This window comes from Phaseolus vulgaris, chromosome 5, assembly GCF_051622355.1.
Source record: "Phaseolus vulgaris cultivar YP4 chromosome 5, ASM5162235v1, whole genome shotgun sequence".
In the NCBI taxonomy this organism is placed as follows: Eukaryota; Viridiplantae; Streptophyta; class Magnoliopsida; order Fabales; family Fabaceae; genus Phaseolus; species Phaseolus vulgaris.
Genome location: NC_143502.1, coordinates 21,761,936 through 21,780,401, shown reverse-complemented (window position 1 = coordinate 21,780,401; position 18,466 = coordinate 21,761,936). Strand labels below are relative to the sequence as shown.

The window sequence follows — 18,466 nt, the reverse complement described above, 5'->3', positions numbered from 1 at the left end:
AGCATAAAGTCTAGGTTAATAAACAGTTCAGATTTATAAATAATTGTATAACAGATCAAAACAAAGTGCCTCCAGAATGTGATGTTATAAGGTGCCTTCAGAATTCCTGATGTGATTCCACTAGCCATATAGAGAAAGGTTCTTGACCTTCTTAGGAATCACCTTGAGTTGGACATTATAGAGGCACTTTTCTTAGAGTTGGATCATTGTTCTAAGACAAGAACTCACCAAAAACTAGTACCAAATCCCAAACTCATTTGGATGAACCAATTGTAGTCAAATTGAACCGAACAAATGAGCAAGAAAAGCAAAGGAACAAGATGAATGGACAGAATTATAAAACTGTCGAACCAAAAACTCATAAAAACAGCAAGAACATCTAACCAAAACTCAAGAACACAAGCTAACACAAACAATAGAAAGAGGAGAAAGGAAGGAGAGAAGAAATGCTCATGAAGATGGAAGGAGGATGGATGATCTCGCCACTAGAAGTGTGGAATGCTCCTAGATGAGAGTGATGCTGCCACTTGAGGACTCCATTGATCCATCAAGATAAGACTAGAGAAGAAGGCTCAAAGCTCTCCAAAGTTCACTCAAAATTTGAGTAGAGTTTTCTTAGATTAATTCCAATCTGAATTTTACAAGGAGAGCACCTCTATTTATAGCCTAAGGTGCTGAAAAATAAAGCTAAGAGAATTCAAAATTCCCTCCTAAAAACTATTCAAAACCGACGCCTATTCCATGCATGAGGAAGGTGTGACTCTTTCCTTCACTTTGGCACCTCCTATTCTACTTCTACACCTATCTACTAATACACCCCCCTAAAGCTCCTAACTAAAGCCTAAAAAGATGCTAAAACAAAAGAGGTTTCTAATGTTTCCCTCTAAGCACCTTCAACTAAAGAAATTACAAAAAGAGAAAATAAATGTCCTCTAGCTCCCAAAGCTTTGAACATGCTTCTTGTAATCCTTTGAGGTGGACTTTGACCTCCATGGGCGTCTTCTATTTGTGCCTCCACCTCCTCTTGATCTTGTTGATTGGCCTCCATGTCCTCTTGGGCTTGATCTCCATCAATTCCCCTTCTCTCCATATATATTTTCAACAAAAAATTAGTTCGATACACTTAGGTCATCAATACAATACATAAGCTTAGAGTTGAACCAGATAAAACAAACTAGATTTAGTTTGAGAAAATCCAAATTCATTATATAAATATTGGCTAGCAAGAAAGAAAATGGAATAAGAGCTCATAAAAAAATTTACGCACTTTACAGAGACCATAATGCACATTAAAATAAAAACCCAATTTGAACATGAGTGAGGCTGACAGTGAGGGAAGCTTACCTCTTAACGTCGTGTTTGAAGCAAAATCAGTGAGACCAACGGTGAGTCTAATAGTGAGGCTGACGATTTGCGGTCAAGCTAATGGTGGGGAATCGTCGTAAGAAAATATTTGTGAATGAGGCTGACAAAAATGGATTGCGATGAAGGTGCAGGTGATGGCTAGGTTAAACAAAGAAAGGAGATTGGGAAAGACAAAGAAACAAAGGATTCAAAGGATTTTCGAAACTTTTGGGGAATGAGGGAATGGAGATAAGAAAAGGGTTTTGGGAAATAAAAAATTTGAGGAAATGTGGGAAATGTAGGAAACGAAGGAGGGACTTGCAGAGATGATGGAGAGTGGAGAGTGAAACAAGAGGGAGAAAATAAGTTTGTTTTGGAAAAATCCAGCGGGGACGGTGATGTGGCGGAGAGAAAATGGTGAGTGGCGAAGAGAAGACGGTGAGTTGCGGAGAGAAGATGGGGGATGTGCCAAAGAGAAGGAGAAGAGCGGTGGGGAGAAGATGGTGAGGGTCAGAGAGAAGAAGAAAGGGTTTCAAAGAGGAGAGATTTTCAACGGTTTTAGGGAATAAAATTTGGGAATTATGTGCCACATTTTGAAGGACAATTATGGCAGTTATGAAGGTGTCGTATTATACGGATAATTGTGGCGGTTTTTAATAACTGCCATATTATAACCGCCACCACATACACGTTTTTTTGTAGTGACAGTATAATACTTTTATTTTATTTTCCTTCTTTCGTATTTTTTATTTATTTTTGCTAACCCATCCATATGGATAGAAACAGTGAGGATATTTTGGTCAAGTCCCTAAGAAACTGACAAAGTCTAAGGTATCAAATTCACTAACCAGTCACAAGAATTTTCTAGGAAAAATATGAACAAGTCTAAAGTTTTGTTATTTCATTATTTAAGACTTTGGGAGCTTTTAAGAGGCACGTAAAGGATCCGAACGTTTATTGAATGTGTTTGCCAGTAATTTTATTTAGGGGCTAAACATTTATTTCTCCCTCAACAAAATGAAAAAAAAAATCGTTTCCATTCTTACTTTTAAACACGTTTTTGTCATCTATTTCTAGCACGTGTTACAGTAAACCTAGTTTGCTTGTAAAATTCTCATGCAAAAATTGCATTTTTCATTCAATTTAAACACATTTTTATGAACAATTTATTTTATAAGAATGAATAACTAAAAATGGAGTTTATCGCTTTTCAGTACAAGTTTTGATCAGTACATGCTATATCAGTACAACTTTCCAGTACTCCTCTCTTTCTCTCCCTCTTGGCCAACGAAAACATCAACTTCAAATTATTTATTTGCTTAATTCTGTTATAAAAAAAGAATAAAGCATTTTTTAATACAGAACAAAAATATCTGTTGCATATTTGGCTAGAACCTTGCATTTTGAATGGCTTGTATTAAAATTGTTCAACAAAAGGTGTTGAAACCTAAAACCAGCTATCCATGATAGAAACATCATAATTTGTTTGCTTCTGCGTTGTTGTTGACGTGAACCCAATAGCCTCGAGGTCGTGTGGATCCGATAAATTGCGGACTCGCAGTTGTGGCCCATTAGTAATGTGTGCCTAGACTTTGTTTCAAATTCTCCCTATTCCTCAATACCTTCTTCCTATTTTTTGTTTTTAGTTTCAATAAAAACAATTCCAAAAATAATCTTTTGATATTCTAATAATAATCTTTTCTTGATTATGGTGGAGAATGTGATGTTTTTTTAAAATATTTTATAATATTAATAATTTTTTTATGTGATAACTAATATGAATCATAATTTTAGTTTATATTAAATTTAATTTTTACTAGAAATTAATTTTGATTTGGTCACTTTTAAATATAGTATAAAATTAAAAAAAAATTATTTTTCACTGTGGTAAGAAAGTTTAACACATCGAATTTTCTTGACAATTTTCTTATACTTGCTTAAATAATAGATTATTTTCTCATATATTATGAAAAGAAAGAAGAGAATATTATAACGAAATAGATTATTTTCTCATATTATGAAAAGAAAGAAGAGAATATTATAACGAAATGTATATTACTGAAAAGATGTATAAATATGCAAAAGTGCATATAAATTATTTAAGAATATGAGATTATTGTTCTTACAAGGTCGGATACCTCTCAGAATGACTCATGTAGTTTCCGTTTTCTCGTCCTTGCAGCTCATGTATTTGGCGTCTCCGTCTGGCAAGTCCTCCAAGAACGACGGGGTGGGGTACCTGCGAAGGTGCTCTGACGCTCAAGTCAGTCTGGGTATAATATGTAGGTATGCTAGAGATTAGAAGATTACCTATGGCACAGGGTTCCTTCTGATATTTATAGCCTTGTGTTCGGCTTCGGCAGTTATGGGCCTTCTTTTGAGTTCACGCAAAGGTCTATTTGTGCTTTAATCATGGTTTATGATTAACTGGCTTAATTATGGTTAATCCCAGTTTATCATCAGCTTCCACGTTCGTCCGGTCTTACCGACTATTCGGCCTTTCGACCTCCCGGTAGTACATTTGTGGAAATGCAACGTAGAGTCTAAGAAAGAAAATTTACTTTATCTTTGGATGTATGTTTATCCTTAGTCATATGCCCCCTAGGCTCAAGTAAAATTGTGAATGTAATGTAGTCACAGATAGCCAAGAAGCCGAGAGGTTGTGAGCTAGTTTTGAATGTGTTCTTCATATTCGTGGTTTGTATAGTCTGTTTATGTCCTGGAGGCCGAATGGAAAAATTGTGTTTACTCAAGGTATGTGGATGTGACGTGATGTTAGGTGAAGTGAGTTCGCGTGATCTGGTTCGTTGATATTGAGTTGATCCAACGATGGGGATCGAGTGTGACAGTTCGTATTCTCTTTTTCCTTCCCCTATAAATAGTGGTGGTGGTGGGTTCCATTTCTCACGTGTTAACCGTGAATTAGCTTCAAGAATCCGAGAACCGAATACTTTTGAAGAGTTTCTCTGAGGTAACCATGTCTTCTCTTTCTGTAACCACTTTATTTTCTTCGGATTTTGGGAGTTTGAGTAGGGAAAGGCCTCTGGCTATTGATGTTATGCCTAGTGATGCCGAGAGTACTGAGGGTTCTTCTCAGGCTATCAACCCTTCAAGCCAAGATAACCCTGAACCTGCCATGTCATCCTCCTTGAGTGCATATCATGGAGAGGAAACTCGAGAGGTCGAATATGTGTGGGTGGACAATAGAGTTCGTGAGTTTTTTTCTAAGTATACTAATGTTTCTATGCTTCATGATTTTGTAGAGAGTTTTGATATTGTTTTAGAGGGTGTGCCGAATGGTGCGTTTGCATTGCGTAAGTGTCACGAATTTGAAACCGTTTGTCTGGGTAGAGGGAAAGAAGCCAAAGATTTTTTCTATTTTTATTCTTGTTTGATTTTGGACATTCATGTCTGCTTTCCTTTTGATGAGTTTACCATGGAGGTTTTGCGTGTCTTAAACGTAGCTCCCACGCAGTTGCATCTGAATAGTTGGGTTGCGCTCCAGGTTTTTCGGTTGCTCTGTGAGGTGCTTGACCTTCAGCCCACTCCTAGGTCTTTTTTGCATTTTTTTGGTACAAGGCCAGGAGACCGAATAAGTTGGGTATCTTTAGTCAGCCAATCAAATAATAGCTTCCTACATCATTTTACCACTTCCTATAAGAGATTTAAAGAAGGTTTCTTCAAGGTTGTGATTGAGGAGGAAGGTCGACCATTTTTCTTTGATGGTGAGACTCCCAGGTTCCCCTTTTATTGTACAAAGGATCCGACACGTTTCTATATGTGGCCGAGAAGCCTGATGACCGAGGACGACCTGGAGGTACTATCTGTTCTAGATGGGCTTCCCCGCCAGATCCCAACTCAGGCTCTTGTCCGTGCCTACTTGTCTTCTGATAAAATTGTTGATGTTGATGGTATGTGTCTTTTACTTGTCTCGGCTCTTTTTTACTTTGACATTTGACTTAAGCCTGGTTATTCGCAGATATCATGGCAAGCCTGACACTAGCAAGTGGGAACAAGGACTACTTCAAGGAGTTGCACTTGAAGCGGCAACAAAGGGCTCAAAATGTTGAGGCGGGTGCCGGGAGCTCCACGCCTGCCGTAGAGGCGGCCATTCAAATAACCGTGGTGTCGGAACCAGATACCTCTCGTCCTCATTCCACGCCTGCACGTTTGCACTCTCAGTTAGAAGAGTCTGCTGTTAAACTTCAATTGGCCCTTGAAGAGAACAACAGCCTGTCGGCCAAGAACAAAGACCTTGAAGCCAACATTAATCATTGGAAAAGTCTTTGTGCCGAGGCCGAGAGGACTGGGAGGGAAGTGGCCGAGAAGGCTGATGAAGAGATCTGAGGGCTCAAAGAAAGCCTTTCGGACATGGCTCTCACAAACTATCAGTCTGAGGAAAAGATCAAAATGCTTTTGAAGGACCTGAAGATTGTTGAGAATAACGTCATAGATCAACATGAACTAGGCTAACAAAAGTCTCTCAACCAGGCTGCCTATTTTTACAACATCCCTTTGGACGAAGGGAAATTCGATGTCGACAAGGACTTTCATGAGGGTAAGCTCTTACCCTTTGATGAGATTCCGAATACCCGAGAGGTCGTGTCGGCTCCTTCAGAAGCTCTAGAGGCCTTGAGGATAGACTTAGATGCTTAGGTGTATCTTTGTTTTTAGTTGAGCAAACGTATTTTTTACTTTTGTAATCGTGTGCTCTTTTTTTGTAAATTGACGGCCATCAGGCCTCTTATGAATATAACTATTGACCTTATCTTTTTTCAACTTCATTTTTCTTGTTCGAATACTTCTTTTCATGTTGTCGGTGTGATGATACTCTTGGTCAATATTTCACTTAGATGATTCAAACTTGAGTGAATCGACCTTGGCCGAGAGACCGAAAGGTTTTCTTTTATCTTGCTCTTGGCAGGGATTCACTTGGGTGAATCAACCTTGGCCAAGAGACCGAGAGGTTTTCTTTTACCTTGCTCATGGTAGGGATTCACTTGGGTGAATCGAGCTTGGCCGAGAGGCCGAGAGGTTTTCCTTTACCTTGCTCGTGGCAGGGAATCACTTTGGGTGAATCGACCTTGGCCGAGAGGTCGAGAGGTTTTCTTTTACCTTGCTCGTGGCAGGGATTCACTTTGGGTGAATCAACCTTGGCCGAGAGGCCGAGAGGTTTTCCTTTACCTTGCTCATGGCAGGGATTCACTTGAGTGAATCGACCTTGGCCGAGAGGTTTTCTTTTATCTTGCTCTTGGTAGGGATTCACTTGGGTGAATCGACCTTCGACGAGAGGTCGAGAGGTTTTCTTTTACCTTGCTCTTGGCAGGGATTCACTTGAGTGAATCGACCTTGGCCGAGAGGATTTATTTTATCTTGCTCTCGGCAGGGATTCACTTGGGTGAATCGACCTTGGCCGAGAGGTCAAGAGGTTTCCTTTTACCTTGCTTTTGGCAGGGATTCACTTGAGTGAATCGACCTTGGCTGAGAGGTTTTCTTTTACCTTGCTCTTGGCCTTCACTTGGGTGAATCGACCTTGACCGAGAGGCCGAGAGGTTTTCTTTTATCTTGCTCTTGGCAGGGATTCACTTAGGTTAATCGACCTTGGCCGAGAGGCCGAGAGATTTTCTTTTACCTTTCTCGTGGCAGGGATTCACTTTGGGTGAATCGACCTTGGCCGAGAGGCCGAGAGATTTTCTTTTATCTTGCTCTTGGCAGGGATTCACTTTGGGTGAATCGACCTTGGCCGAGAGGCCGAGAGGTTTTCTTTTACCTTGCTCATGGCATGGATTCACTTGAGTGAATCGACCTTGGCCAAGAGGCCGAGAGATTTTCTTTTATCTTGCTCTTGGCAGGGATTCACTTGGGTGAATCGACCTTGGCCGAGAGGCGAGAGGTTTTCTTTTACCTTGCTCTTGGGAGGGATTCACTTGAGTGAATCGACCTTGGCCGAGAGGATTTCTTTTATCTTGCTCTCGGCAGGGATTCACTTTGGTGACTCAAGACACATATAATGAACCGAATAGAATTGCAAACAAGACTCAAACAAACTAAAAACAAAACAACAACACAATTCTATATAGATTCCTACACAAATGTGAAAATTAGAAGCTCAAGAACAATTTGAACACAATGCACCGATTGAATTTCTTCAAACAACACCTAAATCAAATTAAAATGCAAAAAATAACAAGATAACATGAAGAAGTGAAGAACAACACGGAAATAAGAAGAAAACACAAATTAAAATGAAAGAAGACACTTAGCTCTTGTAGAACCATAGCTCATGATACCAAATGATGGATTTGTGTCTTCTTATTTGCGATTTTTGAGTGAATTTGCGTAAGCTCCATGGATTGATGGTGGAACAAGGATCTCACGTAGAGAGCTGGACTCCTTGAAGGTGCATGCTAAGTATGAAGAGTGAGTGGTGAGGCCATCTCACTTGGAAGGTGACGGTTGGAAGATTAAGAGCCTATTCCTAAGAGGTTTTAGGCAAAGAGTGAGAATGACACAAAATTGGCAGCATTTCACTAATGAATTAATCTTCAATTTACATGACCCAAGCTCCTCTATATATAGCAAGAGTGGGCTGAATATGAAAAGAGAATTGGAGGGAAATTCAAATGTTGGCACATAGGCAGGTGGCTCCTAAATTCAGCACATGTGAGGTAGGTTGATGCCGACATCCTCCAAGGTCTTTCTCAAGAGGGAGGGAATGATGCGGACATCCATGCCCAAGGGCCACACACAACAAGATTGGAATATTAAAATAAAATAATATTATTATTTTATTTGGAGTTAGGATTTGAACTCAAGACCAAGTACAGAGTATCAACCACAAATGATCATTCTTGAAATATAAGGATTGTAGTATCGTCTTATTTTCTTACAAACAAGAAAAGACCTTTCTAATTTATACATTGTTGAAACTCAGAATAGGGACGAATATTTTTTTGATAATTTTAGAGAGTGTTTCTCTGCTAGGGTTTTTCCCTGCATCTTGCGATCTTATCAAGAATCCACCAATTCTTGTGGCGATCATCCTTAGGCTTATCAAACTTTGTTTGTGGCGCCTTCCTTTATCCAGGTTTCTATTGTTACTGTTTTGAATTTATTCCGTTCCGTAACCCTAAATTCCCAATTTTATTGTCATTTCTATTTGGATTCATATTAGTTGGTATTCAAAGCAAAGCTTTGAGTCATAATATAATTGTGCACCCTATATTTTTTTTCCCTCATTATTGTTCACGGTACTGTTCACGGGGGTACTGTTCATAACACTGTTCACAGTACTGTTCATTTTTTTTTAAAAAGCAGAAACAAAAAAAAGAAACAAAAAAATAGAAAAAAGAAAAGAAAAGAAAAAAAGGAAGAAGAAGAGGAAAACAAAATAGAAAAATAAAAGAACAAGAGGAAAACAGAAAAAAAAATAGTTCTTATTCAGTGCATACTTGGTGTTTGTTAAAAGTTCTAAAAGTGTCTTGTCTACATATTTTATTTTCTCTATATATTGTTTTTGCTTGTTAGTTTTTAATTGTCTTGCTTGTTTGTTGATAGTGAAATTGTTCTTCACTATTTTTTTCTTTACTATTATTTTTAATTGATTCTGATTGCTACTTTTGAAAGTGATTTTGGATTATTAATTACTTGATTCTTGTAAGAACCTTAAGTAGAGAAAGAGTGGTAAAAGGCATTGTGATCATTAGAAAAGAAAAGCCTTATTGTGTGAAACACGAGTGTTGAGTGTAAATACGTGAGAAAGTGGTGTGAGGCCCAAAATTATTGTTATTTGTAATTTGTTTACTTGAGCATGGCAGGGGAACCGTCAGATAGTGGACTGTCTGAACTATAGATGCAAGCCTTAACACAACTCTTGGAAAGGATAATGAAACAACAAAGTGATGGACTCCATAAGAGGTTGGATCAAATGGAGCAAGCACAACAAGTAAATCCAGAAAATAGAGGGGGAGATAGGAGGAGGAGAAGAGAAAATGATGGAGAACAAAGAACTTTGAGAATTGATGAAATAAAATTAAATATTCCCACATTCAATGGGAAAAGTGATCCTAATGCTTACTTGGAGTGGGAAATTAAAGTAGAGCATGTGTTTGCTTGCAATGAGTATAATGAAGAGCATAAGATGAAGTTGGCAGCAACTGAATTTTCACATTATGCCTTAACTTGGTGGAATAAATACCAAAGGGAGAGAATTAGATATGAGGAACCCATGGTGAACACTTGGACAGAAATGAAAAGGATTATGAGGAAGAGATATATTCCAGCAAGCTACAATAGGGATTTGCAACTCAAACTTCAAAGAATGACTCAAGGGAATAGAAGTGTGGAGGAGTATTTTAAAGAGATGGAGGTGACCATGATTATAGCTGGAAAAAATGAAGAAAACGAAGCAATCATGGCAAGATTTTTGAATGGATTGAATCATGATATTAGGGATGTTGTGGAGCTGCAAGAGTACGTTGACATGAAAGAGTTGTTACACAAGGCTAACCAAGTAGAACAACAACTCAAGAGGAAGGGAATCATGAGGAGTTCTAACAATAATAAAAATTTCAATTGGAAGGATAAGGCGATGAAGGATAAAGGAGTTCCCTCAAGTTCATTCACATCTTCAAGTGGGAAGTCACCTCATAGATATAGTAACTCACCACCTAAAAGGAAAACAAGTGAGGTAAAATGTTTCAAATGCTTGGGAAGAGGACATTATGCTTCTGAATGTCCAATAAAAAAGAATATGATCAGTTTATCAAAGACACAAATAGTCAGTGAACCTTCAAGTGAAGAAGAGAAGGAAGAGGTAGAGGTGGAGTTGGATACATTGGAGGGTGATTTGTTGATGATTCGAAGGCTTATGGGAAGCAAAATGCAAGCTTTGGACCAAACCCAAAGGGAAAATATTTTCCATACTAGATGTTCCATTCAAGGGAAAATATGTTCACTCATAGTTGATGGAGAAAGTTGCACCAATGTAGCTAGCTCAAGACTAGTTACCAAATTGAATTTGGAGACAAAACCGCACCCAAGGCCATACAAGCTTCAATGGCTTAGTAAAGATGGAGAGATGACAGTGAGTAAGCAAGTGGAGGTGCACCTAACCATAGGACAATATAATGATAATGTCTTGTGTGATGTGGTTCCAATGGAGGCAACTCACATTTTGTTAGGGAGGCCGTGGCAGTTTGACACCAAGGCTATTCATGATGGTTTCACCAATAAAATCTCTTTCATGCAGAATAATAAGAAGATCATTCTCAAACCCTTATCTCCCAGAGAGGTGTGTGAGGATCAAATCAAATTGAGAGAAAAGAGAGTCCAAGAGAAAAGAGAGATGAGTGAAACACCTAAACAAAGCAAGAGTGAAACACTTAAAAAGAGAGAAACACATGAGAGAAAAATGAGTGGATTACTGAAAGTGAATGAAGTGAAGAAGTTGCTACTTTCTAGCAAACCTCTTTATTTACCTTATTGCAAAAATAACACTTTGGTTGCTAACCATTCTAACCAAATTAATTTTCTTCCTAGTGTTGATTCTGTTTTGCAGGAAATCCAAACTCAAGTTGAAGAATTGATGAACAAAGGATGGGTACAAGAGCCCATGAGCCCATGTGTTGTTCCAGTAATTTTGGTGCCTAAAAATGATGGTTATTGGAGGATGTGCACAGATTGCAGAGCACTCAATAACATTACCATTAAGTATAAACACCATATTCCCAGGTTAGATGATTTAATGGATGAATTGTATGGTGGTTGTATATTTTCAAAAATTGACTTAAGAAGTGGTTGCCAACAAATTAGGATTAGGAATGAGAATGAATGGAAAACTGTCTTTGCAACAAAATATGGATTGTATGACTAACAAATGCCTCAAGCACTTTTACGAGATTAATAAACTATGTTTTGAGAGAACTTTTGGGCAAATTTTTTGTGGTGTATTTTGATGACATCTTGATCTATAGCACTAGTTTGGAATTACATGAGGAACATTTGTGTGCTGTTTTAAATGTTCTTGGAACAGAAAAGTTGTATGCTAATCTTGAGAAATGCACATTTTGTACTGAACAAATTGCATTCTTGTGTTTTGTGGTAAGTACCAAAGGAGTTCATGTCAATTATGAAAAGGTGATGGCTATCCAAGAATTATGTTTACATCAGATTGAGTTTGCTTACAATATGGTTGTTGACAGCACATCGAATTGTGATCCATTTGAAATTTTGTATGGATTAAATCCTTTAACTCCAATAGATTTGTTAACTATGCCTAACATTTATGTTTTAAAGCATAAAGATACACAGGCTAAGGTTGACTATGTGAGAAAGTAACATAAAAAGGTTGAAGCACAAGTTGAAGAAAAAGGTGAAGGTTATTTTAAACAAGTTAACAAAGGAAGAAAGAAAGTAATCTTTGATCCTGACGGGATGGACATCCTCCAAGGTCTTTCTCAAGAGGGAGGGAATGATGCGGACATCCAAGCCCAAGGGCCACGCACAACAAGATTGGAATATTAAAATAAAATAATAATATTATTTTATTTGGAGTTAGGATTTGAACTTAGGACCAAGTACAGAGTATCAACCAAACCACTGAGACAAATGATCATTCTTGAAATATAAGGATTGTAGTATCGTCTTATTTTCTTGCAAACAAGAAAAGACCTTTGTAATTTATACATTGTTGAAACACAGAATAGGGACGAATATTTTTTGATAATTTTAGAGAGTGTTTCTCTGCTAGGGTTTTTCCCTGCATCTTGCGATCTTATCAAGAATCCACCAATTCTTGTGGCGATCATCCTTAGGCTTATCAAACTTTGTTTGTGGCGCCTTCCTTTATCTAGGTTTCTATTGTTACTGTTTTGAATTTATTCCGTTTTGTAACCCTAAATTCCCAATTTTATTGTCATTTCTATTTGGATTCATATCATAGGTTCTAGAATTCTTCCATGTGTTAGGAGTTTTAGAACCTTACGCTCCACTTAGGCTAAATGTGGGTTGGACCTAAGTTTAATTAGGAGTAGGAAACTCTAATTAAACTTAGGTTAGCATTTTAGGTACCACTTTGCATGTTTCAACAAAAATACAAAAGAATTAAACTATGCTACTTTTGACAAAAATGTAAAAAACTATTCTACACTAGAGTTTATGACATGTAGAATGCGTCCTCTTGACCCCTCTTTGACCATAACTCTAGTGGTTGCGTCAATTTGACATTTTGGTAGCCTTTCAATGGATTGGTGATGGGGCCTCTTCCATCAATATCATTGCGAGATGTGGAGTCGACACTATTGCCCCTAACTTGTTGAGGGATGGCCTTCCTGGAAGAATGTTATACGAGGATTCTGCATCCACCAGTAGATATCTGACTCTTATAGTTTTGCAGCATTCATTGCCTTCACCAAATTTTGTGTCTAGATCAATGTATCCTCGAGTGTCTACTCTCTCCCTCGAGAATCCGACTATTTGCTCATTGAAATACACCACCGTATCTAAGGGTAAACCCATTTTCTTAAAGGTTTTCCAGTAAAGGATGTCCATAGAGCTCCCTTGGTCTATCAACGTTTTCATGATTACAAAATTGGCTACTTCAATGGTCACCACCATAGGATCATCATGTCTTGTATCAATAGTTTTAAAGTCATCATTAGTGAAAAGAATAGGCGACATGCTTCTTCTCGGCCACCTATGGATGGAGTACACGGTGCTAATGGCTCTAAGGTGTCTGTCTCTTTCGGGATGAGTAAGTCCTCCCTCCTCTAACAAAGTCTCCAACGATGGTGTTGATTACGCCACGCATAGGTCTACCTTCTCGGCAACCGTGTGGTTCCCTGTCTTCTCAGCCATCCCTTCTTCTGTTCTCTCAGCGATTTGTCCTCCTTTCATCAACCCTTGGTCTTCTGTCCTCTTGATTACCCTGCACAAAGCGACGAAGATGACCTGCTTGTACAAGCTCTTCGATCTTATCTTTCAAGGCCCAACAATCCTCCGTAGTATGACCGAAATTTCGGTGATAACGACAATGCTTAGTTTTATCTGCATTCGGAGGCGTGTTAGTTCTTTTCAACGTTGTCAAGAGGTCAACACTGAGAGCTTCCTATAAGATCCTCGACTTGTCGGTGGTCAAGGGAGTATAATGAGTAAATCGTGTCGGCTTAGGGAATTCTCTCGGCCTTGCGGATGTCATGGGTCGGTTCTTATCAACTCTTCTTTCGGCTTCTTCACGCAGTCAAGTCTTGGCGCATAATTCTCTCAATTCTTCTAGCTGCATAAATTTGGCTGCTCTCTGCCGTAACTCATCCAGATTCATAACTGGTTTCTTACACAAGCTATTCGAGAACGAACCAGGTTTGAGAGCGATTACCATGTGATGCATGGCTACCTCAGGACTTAGATTGCGTATGTTCAACACTATCTTGCCAAACCTTTCCATAAAAGTTCGCAATGACTCTGTCTTTTCTTGCTGAATATTAACTAAGGCGATGGACGTGAGGTGGAGAGGGGCGACTTGTAGGAAACTGTGCACCAAAACTTCTTGACCAAAGTGTCAAAATAGTCAATGGAGTGCGTTGGTAATCGAGTAAACCAACTCAAAGCAGTTCCCTAGAGGGAGGTTGGAAATATTCGGCATAAGTGCATCTTCGGCGGTGTTGATGAGAATGCAATAACAAGAATACATGATTCTTTGACATTCTTAGGAGCAACTTGAGTTGGTCATGAAATGGCACTTTACTTAGAATTGGATCAATGTTCTAATTCAAAAACTCACCAAGACTTTGCACCAAACCAAAGCTCATATGGACGTCCATATATTGTCAAATGGAATCAAACAACAAGGAATGAAGAATAACGAATGAGAACCAAACAGAATTGAAAGATAAACCTACTGTACCGAACAGAAATTGAAAACAAAGCTAGGAAAAACAAACTTAAACGGTGCAAAAGGATGAAGAACACTAAACAATTGAAACTACCGAATGAATTTGAAAGAAATGAAAGAAAGAACACTTATGGAGTGAAGCTTTCTGGATTTGAGACTTGGAAAATGCAGTCACGCCACTTGGAGCCTTGTTCCAAGATAAGTGAAAGGTTGTCGCCACTTGAAGCTCACCATTGGCACACAAGATAAGGCAAAGGAAGAAGAAGACAACAAGACTCACAATTTCTCTCTAAATTTGAGTATAGTCTCTCTACTTCTAATTTCCAAATCTGATTTGTACAAGGGCAGCCTTTATTTATAGCCTATAAGGTGCTGAAATGCAAAGCCAAATGTGGCCCTAATGACACTCAAATTCGGCGCCAACTAGTGCATGAAGGAAGTGTGACTTTCCTTCCTAGGTTGGCACCTCCTAACTCCTATCTACACTCCCCCTAGCATCCCTTACTACTTACACACCTATTTATTACATCCGCAACCCAACTCTATAAAAGAAATAAGAAGAGCCATCTTTTGATACTCTTGTCCCAAAGCTCTTGCCATGCTCCTAGTGATTCGTTGGGCTTGGGCCCCTTGTTGGGCTTGGGCTTCATGGGAAGAATTCTCTCCAACCTGGGGAGTATGATGGAAAACAAGTAGAGGATGCATGGCAAGAGATAAGTAGTAGGCATATCTAACTCATAGGCATTATCATTAATCCTCTTGATGACTTGGAAAGGTCCATCACCACGAGGCATAAGTTTGGACTTCCTTAGAGAAGGAAATCTATCCTTTCTCAAATGAAGCCAAACCCAATCGCCGGGCTCAAAGATTAATGCCTTTCTCCTTTGGTTGGCAGTGTGAGCATACTTACCAACTTTCTTCTCAATTTGTAACTTGATGCGGTTATGCAAATCCTTAATAAAAGAATCCTTTTCAAAACCGTCCTTGCATAGAACCTCATCAAGGACAGGAATGGGAAGAAGATCTAGAGGTGTGAGGGGATTAAACCCATAAACAACCTCAAAAGGAGAATGGTTAGTGGTGGAATTTACTACCCTATTATAAGCAAACTCAACATGAGGTAGTAAATCCTCCCAGGCCCTTGGATTCCTGGAAATAAAGCATCGCAATAATTGACCCAAAGTTCTATTAACCACTTCAGTTTGACCATCAGTTTGAGGGTGGCAAGTAGTAGAAAAAAGAAGTTTTGTGCCAAGTTTCCCCCATAAGGTCCTCCAAAAGTGACTTAAGAACTTGGAATCCCTATCGGATACTATACTTCTAGGAAGTCCATGTAAACGAACAACTTCCTTGAAGAAGAGATTTGTAATATGACATGCATCATCCACTTTGTGGCATGGAATAAAATGGGCCATTTTAGAAAAACGATCCACTACCACAAAGATGGAATCCTTACCCTTCGATGTCTTGGGAAGTCCTAAGATAAAATCCATAGAAATATCAACCCAAGGCATTGTAGGGATAGGAAGAGGGGTATATAAACCATGGGGTTCGACCTTAGATTTAGCCTTCCTACATGCTATACATTTATCACAGAAGTTATGTACGGATTTGTGCATGTGAGGCCAAAGGAAATGTTTATGCAATGTTTCTAAAGTCTTAGCTACCCCAAAATGTCCCATAAGCCCACCCTCATGAGCCTCTCTAACAAGAGATTGTCTTATGGATCATTGGGGAACACAAAGTCTTTTTCCTTTGAAAAGAAAACCATTATGTAAGAAAAAGTCTTTGTGACCTCCCTTGGAACACTCTTGATAGATTAGAGAGAAATCTAAGTCATCATTATAAAGTTCCTTTATGTGATCAAATCCTAAATATTGAACATTCAAAACATTTAACAAGGTATATCTTCGTAAAAGAGCATCGACAACCACATTAATTTTACCTTGTTTATGCTTGATCGCATAAGGAAATTGCTCAATAAACTCCACCCACTTAGCATGTCTCTTATTAAGCTTGCTTTGGCTTTTCAAATATTTAAGGGACTCATGATCACTATGGATCACAAATTCCTTTGGAAAAAGATAGTGTTGCCAATTTTGCAAAGCTCTAACAAGAGCATAAAGTTCTTTATCATAAGTGGAGTAATTGAGATGACTCCCTTTGAGTTTCTCACTAAAATAAGCGATGGGGTGTCCTTCTTGAAGGAGAACGGCCCCAATGCCTATATTAGAGGCATCGCATTCTATTTCAAATGTCTTAGCAAAGTTAGGAAGGGCTAGAATGGGGGCTTTAGTCAATTTATCTTTCAAAGCTTGAAAAGCGTTTTCTTGCTCTTGACCCCACTTTTGACCCCACTTAAAAACCACATCCTTCTTTACTATGGCATTTAAAGGTGCGGCAATTGTACTAAAGTCTTTCACAAACTGCCTATAAAAACTAGCAAGTCCATGAAAACTTCGTACTTCATTGACATTGGTGGGTGTAGGCCAATGTTGAATTGCTGCCACTTTTGTTTGATCTACATGCACCCCTTTATGACTTACCAAAAACCCTAGGAAGTCTATATGATCTAATGCAAAGAAACATTTAGCATGATTAGCATATAATTTCTCCTTCCTAAGAGTTTCTAATACTTGTCTAACATGTGACTCATGATCTTCTAAAGACAAGCTATATATAAGAATATCATCAAAGTAAACCACAACAAACTTGCCAATGAATGCTCTTAATACATGATGCATGAGTCACATGAAGGTACTAGGAGCGTTAGTCAAGCCAAAAGGCATGACCAACCACTCATATAGACCAAATTTGGTCTTAAAAGATGTTTTCCATTCATCACCATGTTTAATTCGAATTTGATTGTAACCACTCTTAAGATCAATTTTGGAAAATATTTTAGACCCATGTAATTCATCCAACAAGTCATCTAACCTAGGAATGGGATGCCTATATTTGATGGTAATGTTATTTATAGCGCGACAATCCGAACACATCCTCCATTTCCCATCTTTTTTGGGAACAAGTATGACAGCCATAGCACATCGACTCATGCTATCTTGTACCCACCCCTTAGCTAATAATTCCTCAACTTGTTGAATTTCATTGGCCTCTTGGGGATTGGTCCTATATGCAGGGCGATTTGGTAAAGAAACCCCGGGCATGAAGTCTATTTGGTGTTCAATCCCTCTTAGAGGTGGTAAGCCTTTAGGAGGATCTTGAAACACATCTTCATATTCCTTTACCAAATTGTCCAAACATGTGGGACTATCCTTAGCCGACTCACATTCAATAGGTCTAGGAATAGCTAAAAAAATAGGCTTTTGAGTAACTATTACCTTTTTAACTTGTTGGGTAGATATGAGAAGACTTCTCTTGGAACTTTTTTTATCATTTTCTTTCTCTCTCTTTTCTCTCATTTTGACTTGGTCCTCATGCACTTCCTTTGGAGAGAGAGACTTAAGAATGACTTTGTTCCCATGGAAGTTAAAAGAAATTTTGTTGGTAAAGCCATCATGAAAAACTTTTCTATCAAATTGCCATGGCCTACCTAAAAGAATATGAGTAGCTTCCATTGGAACAACATCACACAAGACCTCATCTTTATATTTACCAATGGAAAATGTAATGAGGACTTGCTTGTTCACCACTAACTCACCCACCTCACTTAACCATTATAACTTGTAGGGCTTGGCATGAGAGATGGTAGGCAATCCAAGTTTGTCTACCACTCTTGTGCTTGCCACATTAGCACAACTCCCCCCATCCACAATCAAAGAACAGACCCTATCATTAATAAGACACCTTGAATGAAAAATATTTTCTCTTTGAGTTTCATCAAAAGGTTTTAAAACTTGTCCAAGCATGCGTCTTATTACTAATAGGTCACCCTCATGTGGACTCTCACTCTCACTTGGGGATCTAGAAGGTGAGGAATGTCTAGAAGATTCGGATTCATGCTCACTACCATCTACCCCATCATGCATATACATAGTTCGCTTAGAAGGGCAATTAGAAGCAATATGTCCATAGCTTAAGCATTTAAAACACTTCTTACTAGACGATTTAGGTGGTGATTTAGGCCTAGAAGTGGAAGTGGAAGGCTTGGAATCTCTAGGTTTGAAAGTAGAGTCCTTAGAAGGGATAGTTGAGAAAGAGCTATTTTTATTTTTCCAGAAGAGTGGTAGTAGTTATCCTTAGAAGAATTTTTGAAAGCATTTTTCCTTGCAA

The 18,466-nt window shown here is 38.6% G+C and overlaps 1 protein-coding gene across 1 annotated transcript; it reads left to right on the top strand.

Moving 5' to 3' along the window:
• The first annotated feature begins 9,577 nt into the window (after window positions 1-9,577).
• Window positions 9,578-11,218, top strand: LOC137834133 (uncharacterized). The gene has a single exon (XM_068642197.2). The coding sequence runs from the start codon at window positions 9,593-9,595 to the stop codon at window positions 11,216-11,218; it is 1,626 nt and encodes a 541-aa protein (XP_068498298.2). The 5' UTR covers window positions 9,578-9,592.
• The last annotated feature ends 7,248 nt before the right edge of the window (window positions 11,219-18,466 follow it).